The sequence below is a fragment of the Babylonia areolata genome, chromosome 18, assembly GCF_041734735.1.
Source record: "Babylonia areolata isolate BAREFJ2019XMU chromosome 18, ASM4173473v1, whole genome shotgun sequence".
NCBI classification, from domain to species: Eukaryota; Metazoa; Mollusca; class Gastropoda; order Neogastropoda; family Buccinidae; genus Babylonia; species Babylonia areolata.
In genome coordinates this window covers 60,932,972-60,946,514 of record NC_134893.1, presented here as the reverse complement: position 1 = coordinate 60,946,514, position 13,543 = coordinate 60,932,972, and the positions used below count along the sequence as shown (strand labels likewise).

Below are 13,543 nucleotides of genomic sequence, written 5' to 3'. Positions count from 1 at the left end.
TTCCATTCCCCTTTACAAAACGAAATGTTATGACCTGGAATTAATTACAAATGATGTATAGCCATAAGCCAGGGTTTCTTCTTTTTCTTCCTGTTTGTCAGATGGACACCCCTGTCTCCGCGATGACGGCAGCCTTGGACATTTCGGGCCACTGGAGTTGGGTCGGGCCTGTTCCTCTTTCTGAGTGCCTCATGAAGGGGTCGGGCCTGTTCCTCTTTCTGAGTGTCTCTTATGAAGGGGTCGGGCCTGTTCCTCTTTCTGAGTGTCTGTTATGAAGGGGTCGGGCCTGTTCCTCTTTCTGAGTGTCTCATGAAGGGGTCGGGCCTGTTCCTCTTTCTGAGTGTCTCATGAAGGGGTCGGGCCTGTTCCTCTTTCTGAGTGTCTCATGAAGGGGTCGGGCCTGTTCCTCTTTCTGAGTGTCTCATGAAGGGGTCGGGCCTGTTCCTCTTTCTGAGTGTCTCATGAAGGGGTCGGGCCTGTTCCTCTTTCTGAGTGTCTCATAAAGGGGGCAGGAGTACTGCACGTTTTCTGTTGTCTGGCTGTCATTCCTACAGGGGCACCGTGCGGAGTGACTAATGCGGAATTTAGTAAATAAGTGGTGGTTAAGGCTTTTGGGCCTGTCCTGAGTTTGAACACTGTCTATTTGTGGTGTGGATGCTGTTGCATCCACTCCATCTGCTGCTTGGTCTTGATGATAGTCTTTACCCCGGAGTAGCTGGTGGACCTATCCAGGATGGAGTGGACATCAGTCAGAAAAACTACGTTGTGGGTAGCATGAGCGCTGACCTCGATGAAGGCTGCTGCTGTTTTCAGGGCTTCTGCCTCCGCACTATAGTTGGTGGAATAGAGGCCTGTAGCCAAGCAGATCTTTTCTTCCCTGCCTCCTGGGTTCTCAATGTAGATTTCTGCCCCACCATTTTGTACAGCTTCCTCGGCAGAGCCGTCAGTATAAACATGTCAAGGACTCTTTAGGATAGTGGTTGGACAATGCTGTTTCTTTTAAGTCGCCCTTTAGTTGACTGGGACAGTCAGTCTTTCATGGGATCATTCTGCAGCCTCTCGAATTTGGCAGCTTTGGTCAGGAGCTGGGCATCTCTGCGATCCTCAAGAGGCTGGAGCCCTGTGACGGTTTCAAGCTCCAGTATTGGCGTTGGCTTCGTGGCCCTGGTGATGATGCGGGGTACCTGGTTCTACACCTTGCTGACCCGATCAAAGCTGGACTTTGCTGTGGTGCCCCATGCTGTCACACAATACTCAAGCACTGGCCCGACTCTTCCAATGTAGAGCCTCTTGAGGGTCATGGTGTCTGCGCCAGAAGTAGTTCCTGCCAGCTTCTTCATGAGGCCAAATGACACCCTGACTCTAGCTTCTGCCTTCTCTGCTTGCTGCTTCCATGTGAAGTGCCTATCGAAAATTACAGCAAGGTAAATGGGAATGTCCTCCGCAGGTAGAGTTTGTCCATCGATGCGCAGCGTGGCCTTCTGTTTTAAAAAAATTTTTTTACTGAGAGGTCAAAGAGTGTAATTCGTCTTTTTGTGCTTATCGTAACAAGCCACTGTTTAGTCCGGTCTTCAAAAACATTGAGCACCTGCTGCAGCCTGTAGTTAGGTGTTGTGAGGTGTTTCTCCCAGCATTGAAGGACCTGATCGTCAGCATATATCTATGGCTCCCTGGACTTTGCATGGCAGATCTCTGATGATGTATTTAGTGAAGATCAGGAACAAGGTTGAGCTAAAGACGCCTCCTTGGAGCACTCCTTCTCTCAGTGTCTTTTTACGACTGTATGCCCCATTCACATGGCCTCGGGCCTTCCTTTTGTTCAGGTACAGAGATCCACTAGTACACACTGCTCTTTTGGAGTTTCAGACAGAGCCCATTTTTCCAGACCTTGTAAGCCTTTTACAAGTCTATCCACACCGTCAGAGTATGCTGTTTGCTCTGAAAGCCATTCTCGATCTTCAGGGCAATGTAAGTCACCTGGTCCTCAGTGGAACGGTGTTGCCTGAAGCCTGCATGCTCTGGAGTGATGATGTTGTTCTTCTCCAGGTGCCATATTGGGTGTGTGTTGTGATCATTCGCTCCATGAGCTTTCCAACACAACTGGTAGGGCCGTGGGCTCTCTTTCAGTCCTTGCCCTTCCTGTGGATGGGCACCATGTCGGCTTCTCGCCAGTTCTATGGAACCTGCCCATTTTCCCAACTGGTACTGAAGAGAGTGAGGAGTCTGGATTTTGCTTTGGTGCCGGTGTTCAAGCATCTCGTTGGTAACTTTGCCAGGGCCTAGTGCATCCTCCAACTCCTTGTTGAATGGCTTATTCATGTTTTCTGGTGGATCTTGTTTACTCTGGTGGTTCTTTAGCTCGTCATGGATTGGTTGTTTCCTGTCTTCTGGATGTTGCTGATCTGTTCAAAGCTGTCTATAAAGCAGTTTGCTGCTTTTTACTCTGTCACTATCTCCTGGTCTTTTTCCAACATGACAGGGGCTAACATTGTGTCCTCATCAATCATTGCCTTGGCAAACTTCCAAAGCTTATGTCTGTCTGTGTTCAGGTTCAGCTTTTCTGCTTCTTCCTTCCAACTCGTCCTTGCGCTCGGGTTTCTTACATATTTTACAGTTCTTAATTATCTTCTTTGTTAGAATAACAATCACTTTAATGAGTTCTGCTCCAGACAGGTCTTATATTCAGAATGACTATGGAAAGAACTACTGTAAACTTCAATTGTCCCTTTAACACCGTTTAAACTGATAGTTATTCATTTATACTATTAATGAAAGAACTACAATAAAAATGAGCCATAAAGTAGGCACGTAAAATTAAAGCAAACTGTACACAACACATATGGAAGAACAGCTACATAAGATGCGTAACACTATATACAGAACACACCATGTTGTGTTGATACAGGCATCCAACGTAAAACACGGGAAAGTGTTGAACAAGAAAGAAAGAATAAAGAGTGATAACAACCCAACAGTTTTGAATTATGCGTATAGTTTCCACCCTGTCTGTCTGATTAACGTACCTTCACGACAAACACTTACATTCCTGTTAAAAGTGGCGAAGATTGTAAGATCTTTGAGGGTTCAACAAATCCCCAAAAACCCGCACACGAGAGAGTCTGCTGAGACATCAGAGCAAGCAATTAATGTTTGATGTAATAGAGACTTCATCAGGCATGCTTAGTTGCCTATTGGAAGATATACAATACTTGTGTGGCAGAGAACAAACAAGTGTGTATGGCGCTGTGCACCTTTGTCTTACGAAATCAAAACAGTAAAACTTACTAACTTTGTCTTCTAATACTGAACTTCCTTTGCGTTATTTGCAGATTTTCATCCAATTACTTCATTCTTCTGCTAAACGTCATAATTGTGAGGGCCATCTCAAGATAAATATGTGACAGCTGCAATGAATCTGTGTGAAGTGTGACATGTCCTCAAAAAACCTCATTGCTGCTACATTAACTGAAGAACTCACGAGGGTGGTAGGGGTGGTGGTGGCGGAGGAGGGGGAGGTGGCGGAGCGGCGGAAGAGGACCCCGAGGCTGGAGGAGGAGCAGGCTGGATGGCGGCGCTCTGCACGTGGTCCAGCGAGGGGGGACGGGGCGGCACGGCGGGCACTCCGCGGGGCGGCAGCCCAGGGGCGGCGCTATGAGACATCACGTTGCGCAGGGCCATGGAGGCCGCCTGGGAGGCCACGGACGATATGGACGGTGGGCCAGTGGAGGACGAGGACAGAGGGGAGGGGGCTGGGGAGGGCGGGGCGGGGGCGGAGGGAGGCATGTGGACAGGCACGGGGGAAGACGTCTCCGCCGTGTGGTGAATGCTCTTCATGCTGGGGTTGCGGGACAGGGTGGGAGGGGGCACCCTCGGGGCGGAAGATGAGGGGGGAGCGCCGGGGTTGAAGAGGGGAGGGGGTGGCGGGAGGGGAGGGGAGGGGGGTCGGGAGGGGGCTCTGGAAGCTGGCTGTGACCGAGTTCCCATGGAGAAGATGGCGGAAGAGTGCGCTGCTGTAGTCGTGTTGGTGGAATAGTGCAGATCGCCCTGGCCAAACAGCTGCACACACCAACACTTCACGGGGTCAGCCATTATACCTTTTTTCCTTCTTTCACAGGAAAATACGTCAACAGCCTGGCCTTTCTTGTCGTGCCGCATTGAACCCTTATCGCTGTGAACAATACACTACAGATATCATCAAACCATCTCTTCCTGACCTTTGCACGTTTACACACGACAGATGAACATGATACATTTGACACAAATCAATGAACCACGGACAACGCGTCGTCGATGGACAGTTCCTGCTGATGAATCCACTTCGTTCAGCACACACACACACACGCGCGCACTCACTGACATACATACATACACGCAAGTGCATACGTGCATACGCAAAAAGGAATGGAAGGAAAGAGAAGAAGGCAGAGAGAGATAGAAAGAGTGAGACGCACAAACAAAGAGACAGAAGCAGACAGATCCACAGACAGAATCATAGAGGTCCACAGACAGAATCATAGAGGTCCACAGACAGAATCACACAGATCCACAGACAGAATCACACAGATCCACAGACAGAATCACACAGATCCACAGACAGACAGACAGACAGACGGAGAAGGGACCTGTGGCAGACTAGGGGCCGTGACCAGAGAGGACTCGTGCAGGGAGTGTGGTCTGGCAGTGGAGCCAGGCACGTAGTGCTCCATGCTCCACCCGTGGAAGTCCGACAGGGAGCGGGCATCCCCGTTCATCTCGCTGAAACTTTTTGCCCTCGGTCTCTGGTATCTGTGGGCACCCATACACATGTGTGCGTCAGCTGCAGGTGATTTTATGTTGCTATACACACCAACACAGTCACGTATTGTATGTTGCTATACACGCCAACACAGTCACGTATTGTATGTTGCTATACACACCAACACAGTCACGTGCTGGCCAAAGTTCAACTTTCTTCGGTCTCCCACACTGACCCGTCATCATTTCTTTTCTTTCCTCAAACACCTCAATTCTTGACCTGCACGTACGCATACACACACGTATACACTGCATACACCCAATTACTCACTCGAAATTAAAAATGCGCTCTCCAAAGAAAGATAATGAAATGATAAAAATCAGTTTTTCGAGAAGCTTGGGAATTAGCATTTCACTGTGTCCACGAACAAAGCTGACAAATGACCAATTTAGAGCAATGTTATAAGCTTTGCTTGTTGTGCTTTGAATTATGTGTTGCTCTGCTGCTCTGATGTTTCTGTGAATAAAGTTTGTTTAAAACAGCATACGAAAAGAGTGACTATAAATGAGCTATATCATTTATGTATTGATTACAACACACACACACACACACACACACACACACACTGTGACAAGCTATACTTTCTATAACCTGCACAAACCTCATGGGTGTCTGGGTCTGCAGCTGTTCCCTGACCTCCATGGAGTCAGTGAAAGAGAGCGGAAACCAACCATACCTGCAAAAAAAATAAATAAATAAAAATAAAAATTATATATATATATATATATATATATATATATATATATATATATATATATATATATATATATCCACTGTCAACCAAACGAAAACACGAGTGATGATGTTCAATAGTTTTCTCCCACCCTGCATACACAATCAATACTCATCCACTCAGGCTTCCACGGCATCTCAGAATAGAATTTCGTTGTTCGTGTTGTTCAGAATAGATTTGTCTTCTAATGAGACCGTGTAAGCGGCGACGGAAAACTTCTGTTCTCTTGTATGCCTCACTGGTCTTGTCAGAGAACTGACTGTGCTACACAGTGTTCTGGTTGAAGATAACGATGAGCTGTGCAATGTCTTGTTGTGCTATGCTGTGCTAAGCAGTGCTATGTTATAAAGTGCTGTGTCGTGCTATGTAGTGTTTTGTTGTCACATGTCGTGCTATGCAATGCTGTGCTGTGCTGTCGTGGCGCGCTACGCTGCGTTGTGCTGTGCTATGTCGTGGCGTGCTACACTGCGTTGTGCTGTGCTGTGCTATGTCGTGGCGTGTTGTGCTACGCTGCGTTGTGCTGTGCTACGCTGCGTTGTGCTGTGCTATGTCGTGGCGTGCTACGCTGCGTTGTGCTGTGCTATGTCGTGGCGTGTTGTGCTACGCTGCGCTGTGCTGTGCTATGTCGTGGCGTGTTGTGCTACACTGCGTTGTGCTGTGCTATGTCGTGGCGTGTTGTGCTACACTGCGTTGTGATGTGCTATGTCGTGGCGTGTTGTGCTACACTGCGTTGTGCTGTGCTATGTCGTGGCGTGTTGTGCTACACTGCGTTGTGATGTGCTATGTCGTGGCGTGTTGTGCTACACTGCGTTGTGCTGTGCTATGTCGTGGCGTGTTGTGCTGCGTTGTGCTGTGCTATGTCGTGGCGTGTTGTGCTGCGCTGTGCTGTGCTATGTCATGGCGTGTTGTGCTGTGCTGTGCTATGTCATGGCGTGTTGTGCTGTGCTGTGCTATGTCGTGGCGTGTTGTGCTGCGCTGTGCTATGTCGTGGCGTGTTGTGCTGTGCTGTGCTGTGCTATGTCATGGCGTGTTGTGCTGTGCTGTGCTATGTCGTGGCGTGTTGTGCTGCGCTGTGCTGTGCTATGTCGTGGCGTGTTGTGCTGTGCTATGTCGTGGCGTGTTGTGCTGCGCTGTGATGTGCTATGTCGTGGCGTGCTGTGCTGTGCTGTGCAGTGCTGTGATGGCTAATTTGAATACCTCAAGCCATCACACCCAAACAAAACCAAATCAACTCAAATCATACCAAATTCGAGACCCACCTCCCCTCCCTCTACCAAAACCTCCCCGCCCCTCATGTACTGTCCAGTACGGGCGTTGTGTCCGAGCTGCACCCCCTCACCTGCCCCCCCTCCCCCCCACACACACACCCACCCCGCCCCACACGTACTGTCCAGTACGGGCGTTGTGTCCGAACTGCCAGCCGTCAGCGGCGTCCCCCAGCAGAGTGATGGCGTCGCCCATGCTGAAGGACAGTTGGCTCTCCTCGTCCCCGATGTGTCCGTACAGTGCCCGCACCTGCAGACCCCCCGGGGGGCCGGGGGGAGGACCCGAGGGCGGCTTGGACATGGCCATGGCCACGGTGTGGGGCAGGATGTCATCTGCACAGGGAGCGGTGTTAGGTGCACGTCAGTGTTCCTTGGTATCGTCATGGTCGTCCATGTGGTTGTCTCATCATTGTCGTCATAGTCGTCCACGAAGAGATACATAAAGAGAGGAGGAAGAAAAGGGCGGGTCAGAGTCAGGGCTGACCCAACCTAAACAGTGGCACGTTCACTTCCTCCCCGTCTATTTCATCTTTCACAAGCACGCACACGCATGCGCACACGCGCATGCACACGCACACACACACACACGCACACACACATACAGACACGCGCACGCACACATACACATGCACACACACACACACACACACACACACACACACACACACACACACGCACGCACGCACGCACAAACACACTGTTTCAGTTCATTTCATGCCTGCAGCACTAGCTGTAAAAAGAAGGAATACCCACTGGAGGTACTGGGCGAGGCAGGCATGGCATACTCTGACGGGGGGCCTGAGCGCTGCCCCTCGGACGACGTCCTACTGCTGTGGTCATAGGGGCTGTGACCTCCGCTCTCCGACATGTATGGGGAACAGTTGGTGTTGTCCTGTACAGCACAGGTATTGCTTGTCTGTGTATTGATTGGTCTGTGTATCTATGGTCAATAAAGATTACCTTGACGACTGAGAGAAGCTGAGACAGAGAGAGAGAAGGGTGTGTGTGTGTGTGTGTGTGTGTGTGTGTGTGTGTGTGTGTGTGTGTGTCTGTGTGTCTGTGTGCCTGTGTGTGTGCATGCGAGCGTGTGTGCGTGCGTGTGTGTGTGTATCTGAGTCTGTGCCTCCGTGTCAATAGGTACATTTCGTGCTTGTGGGCGGGCTTGAAAAAGAAAAACCTGTTGCACTTACGTGTTCCAGTGCGTGAAAGAATTATTAACACCTCTGTGTTGATACATGTATAACACTGAGTCATACATGGACTGTACGTGACTGGACTTTGAATGCGTGTTTTTCATTGTTTTCTTCCCCTGGATGTCTTGGTGTTGGTGTGAAGATGGGAGAGAGAGAGAGAGAGAGAGAGAGAGAGGCGGGGTGTGTGTGTGTGTGTGTGTGGGGAGGGGGGGGGGCGGGGGGGGGGCGGGGGGGGGGGACACGTGGAGACAGATTTGCATGTTTAAAGGAGCGAGAAAGAAACAGACCACACAAACATGGGAGTGCTGTCTGGTGGGAAGTGTGCATTATTATTATTATTATCATCACCATCATCATCATCATAACTTAACCTGAGAAAGACACACAGAGAGACAGAGACAGAGACAGAGAGCATGACTGATCCTACATACCCTAACAGTCACATGTTATCCTTTCAGACCAAATGAGGTCACAGCCACTGCACAAGAACAAGACAAGACAAGTTGTTCATGAACTATTGTGATGGTGAGGGATAGCAGGGAATGTGCTGTTCACCACACCCAGACCGCCCTGTGGCCAGACAAGGAAGGGCAGTACACTCACCGCTATCCTCAGCACTCAGCAGGCCCTGTGGCCAGACAAGGAAGGGCAGTACACTCACCGCTATCCTCAGCAGGCCCTGTGGCCAGACAAGGAAGGGCAGTACACTCACCGCTATCCTCAGCACTCAGCAGGCCCTGTGGCCAGACAAGGGAGGCAGTACACTCACCGCTATCCTCAGCACTCAGCAGGCCCTGTGGCCAGACAAGGGAGGCAGTACACTCACCGCTATCCTCAGCACTCAGCAGGCCCTGTGGCCAGACAAGGGAGGCAGTACACTCACCGCTATCCTCAGCAGGCCCTGTGGCCAGACAAGGGAGGCAGTACACTCACCGCTATCCTCAGCACTCAGCAGGCCCTGTGGCCAGACAAGGGAGGCAGTACACTCACCGCTATCCTCAGCAGGCCCTGTGGCCAGACAAGGGAGGCAGTACACTCACCGCTATCCTCAGCAGCGGGTCCGCAGAGCGGGGCAGGATGTTGGGCTGGGAGCACAGCTGTTTCCAGTGACCCAGCTCCACCGTCATCAGGTCCACGCCCTGATACAGCACCCAGCGGGCAGTCAGGGTGTGTGTGTGGAAGGGGGGGGGGGGGCGAGGAGGTGATGGAACTGTGTACGATGGCGATGATGATGATTTGATGATGATGATGATGATGATGATGATGACAAAAACAAAAACCCCCGCCCCCTCCAATGCAACAACCAAACTGCAGCAACAGTAGTAGCTGTATGATAGCTGTGTTAATACTAGTGTTAATAAGAATACAAACGCTAACAATACTTTTTTGTTATTTGATTCAATTTTTTTTATAACTGTTATTCTATCATTTTTGGTGCTGTGGGAATGGAAAAAAATATACTTAGATCTTATTTAGTATATAAGGTCTAAGCTGATTTTATTTATTTACCTATTCATTTTTTTTTTACTATCTCGGTTTGCATATTTTCATGTGCATATAATAAAGATTTTTCACCTTTTTGCATATATATGTTTGTAATGCGAACGATGTTATTCAAAACACCTGTTCAACAAATCGGTCAGAAATTATTTATGTTCATCTGGAGAAAAAGACAGAAACACAGGTCAAGTCGTAACGGATCTTACTGCAGACACGACCACCCAAAGGACTGACTCATGCACAGACATTGCACAGACACACTGGCCAACCAACAAAACAGATCAGTGGAAAACCAATACGGTGCAGTCCAAACAGCCCACAACGGGGCTATCGATAATGGTTCAGTATCAACCAGTCAGGTGTGTGCGGGTGAAGGTGTCAGCAGGTCTATGGTGATAGTCTGACAACTCCTAATTCTCTGACACATGTCAGACAGCCACTTGCCTCGTTTCAGTTGCGACTGAAAGAAAACCTCTGTGTGTGTGTGTGTGTGTGTGTGTGTGAGGCAGCCAACACTCACCCTGTCGTGGTAGTACAGCTGTGTGGAGCTAACAGAACACAGCCGGGCCAGGATAAAACAGTAACACTTGCGCTCTTCTAGTAACGCCTGCAACAAAAGTCATCATTGCTTTGGGAATGTTTTCCAACCATTTTTATTCAGACAAACGTTTACGGAATCAAATACATCTGATACACTGCGAAGTGGAAATAGAATACCGCTCTGAAAATGGACTACTCAACATCAAAAGAACACTGGCTGAACAATAGATAAACATGAACACACTGATCCCATTTCAGAGTTCAGCCCTGTCCAACATTTTACGTATGGTGCCCACTTATGAACAAATATGTTACACTGCATATTAATTTCAAAACCGTAGCTGTCTATTCCATGTGCCTGTTTAAGGTCTACTGTAAGATCTGCTGTGTTGGCTTTACTTTGTTGATTCTATTTTTGTATGCAAAGAATTCAGCTAACTCTGTCCCAAAGTTTTGAACATGATTACATTCCCACAAAGTATGTAGGATCGTGTTTTTATCTTGACAAAAATTACACTTGTTATTTGAGGGCACTCCCATATTCATCAGCATAGACTTTGTTACAAGAACACGATAACTTACCTTAATCTGAAACCATTTTGATTTTATCTCTTTGATCTCTGTTGTATTCAAAAAGAAATATTATTCAAGTATTTTCAAGAGACTTGGATCACAAGATCACAAGATAATTTATTGTCCTTAAAAGGAGATGCTTGGTGTGGTGGAACACAGTTAAATTCTATATAGCACAAATATAGACATGCATAAGCCATTCAGCTCATTTGCATACGCTCAGAAGCACACAATCTCAGCTGCATCAAATATCCATGCGCCCGCCATCAGTCTCCATTTCACACTCGTTATAAGAAATTACTAAAAACAAATATAAACAAGTAGGTTACAATAATAAATAAGCCCGTCAGTAAATCAAGCAGAGTTTATAACGTATATAAACAATTACATAATCAAATATATAAATAAATGACAACAACAATAACAATGATAATAACAGTAATAATGATAATGATGATGTTGATAACTACAACAGCAGTAATAATAATAACAACAACACTGAACATGATACTATTACTACTACTACTCCTACTAATGTATGAATAAATAAATTAAAGATTCCTTGTCCAATACTAGAAACTAGGCACAGCCTAGGATTAAAATACAACACTCAATACCTAAAAACTGACAATAATATTAAAACTGCAGTACACACACACACACACACACACACACACACACACACACACATATATATATATATATATATATATATATATATATATACATACATTCACACACATACGCCCACACTAGACATTATCTAAATTTTAAATGGAGAAAAATCAACTGATAAAACGCGATGAAAAATATAAAATATGCACAGTCGTACACACACACACACACACACACACACACACACACACACACATACATATGTAGCATTTCCTAAACGAAGTAAGAACAGATTGATAATACACGATGAAAAATATGAAACATAAGCACAGTCCGTATAATATAAGACTTACAGTTATAGAAAAAAAAGCTGTATCTAAAAATAAGCGTAATCAGCATCACAGACTTACTGTTAACTTATAGGTGAAACCGGAGATTAGAAAAGAGAGATAAACCACTCGCGGCAGGCCCCTTCTTACTGTCTATAACAGTGCTGAAGCCGTTTTGGGGCACACACGCAGTGCGGAAGGGTGGGGGTAAATCACCCTCTCCTTCCCCACCTGAAGGAAACTGGTCGGTTCTGACGGTTCAGCTGCAGTAAAGCGAAAGTTAAGTTATGCCTGGAATTTCCTACGTGTAGTAAGATTCGCTGTATACAATGAAAACCGATTCATTTTTGCTTGGTTTTTAGCACGTTAGCATCTGCTTGAATGTAGATAATATAAAAAGAAAATAAAGCAGCTCCCCCCACCACCAACTCCACCCCCCCCCCCCCTCCAGCGCAATGTTGCACATGAGAGAGACAGTTATACATTATTGAACTGCGTTTTCGTAACGCTACTTTTTCTTCACACTTTCTGGTTTACATCACCATTTCTTAAAAAAAAAAAAAAAAAAAAAAAAAAAATCAGCTCTGTCTCTCTTCTAACATCTGTCTATACATACATACATGCATACATGAATACATACATACATAATTTCATATAGAGCTATCAGTATGTAAATCTAAATCTATCTATATGTACATAATCATATATATAATTCATATATATACGAACGCTTCATGTTGCCCGAGCAGACCGTTGTATTGTGCTCTATCTCTCTCTCTAAGTCTCTGTCTCTGCCTCTGTCTCTCTCTCTCTCTCGGGAGTTTTACATGGCTGTTAAAAGCATCTACGATTCTGTACTTGTATGTGTTCATGACAAAGGTATTTATTCAGACTTTTTTCAGTGTCCAAGAGGGGTTAAACAAGGTTGTATGCTAAGCTCACAGCTGTTTTCCTTTTTCATCGGTGAATTGGCAGTGGAGTTATCAAAGAAGGGGAGACATGGAATACAAATGATACCTGGCGCAACAGATTTGCTCTTAATGCTATTTGCTGATGATGTTGTTCTCTTGTCTGACACACCCATAGGGTTACAAAATCAATTAAATGCCCTTAAGCAAGAAACAGACAGACTACAACAAACAGTGAATCTCGATAAGACCAATATTATAGTTTTCCGCAATGGAGGTCATCTTTCAACTCGTGAAAAATGGTGCTGTGGTGATAGGGAAATAAAAGTAACCAATACATATAAATATTTAGGAATGTTATTCACAACAAAATTGAGTTTGACATCTGCGTGGGATGAAGCAAACAGAAAAGGGAAAAAAGGTGTAATCCAAATGATAAAATCACTCAGGAGACTGCGTTCGACTGACGCTTTCCTTTAGTTTGGGCGGGGCAAAGGCAGCTCATGAATAATGAATGCGTGTCGTGGCGCAGGCTGCCTGGCTTCAGCAATTTCTGCAAGTGGTTCATCTCTCTTTTCTAATCTCCGGTGAAACATAATTAAGTGAAATTGCTCTCTACATCACAACATAATAGACCAGACCCAAGTTTATGATTTCCCAACCAGTAAAACATCATCAACAACAACAACAACAACAACAACAACACACACACACACACACACACACACACACACACACACACACAAACACACATACACAAACTCGTGAACGAACGCGCTGTGTCGCTCTCTGCAAGCCCAGTTGTGTACACTGTGCAAGCGCACTGATTTTACTTCCAGTGTTTCACACGTTTCCCGTTCAGACCTGCTCTCGGTTACTTCTTCGCCAACTCCTTTTGCGCGTCATTGACATTCTGTTACAATGGTTATTTCTTTTTCCACCGTCAGTCCCGTTTTTTTGAAACACAAAGACATTCAGGACGTGGACAACAACCGGCCGAAGGTTCTAGAGATTTGCCGAGTGTCGGGTCAAGGCTCCGTCTTGGGCGACAGCTGATAGGGAACTGCGACAAAGGAGGCACGAACGGAAATC

At 46.6% G+C, this 13,543-nt stretch overlaps 1 protein-coding gene across 1 annotated transcript in view; it reads right to left on the bottom strand.

Annotated features, from left to right (window-relative positions):
* Window positions 1–13,543, bottom strand: part of LOC143292104 (BAR/IMD domain-containing adapter protein 2-like) — a 39,609-nt gene that overhangs the window by 3,298 nt on the left and 22,768 nt on the right. The window contains exons 8-14 of the mRNA XM_076602289.1: window positions 10,007–10,093; window positions 9,027–9,125; window positions 7,547–7,685; window positions 6,916–7,126; window positions 5,397–5,471; window positions 4,623–4,785; window positions 3,479–4,056 (exon numbers count right to left, since the gene is read on the bottom strand). Coding sequence (XP_076458404.1) covers window positions 3,479–4,056; window positions 4,623–4,785; window positions 5,397–5,471; window positions 6,916–7,126; window positions 7,547–7,685; window positions 9,027–9,125; window positions 10,007–10,093 — 1,352 coding nt within the window. The remainder of the gene's footprint in view (window positions 1–3,478; window positions 4,057–4,622; window positions 4,786–5,396; window positions 5,472–6,915; window positions 7,127–7,546; window positions 7,686–9,026; window positions 9,126–10,006; window positions 10,094–13,543) is intronic.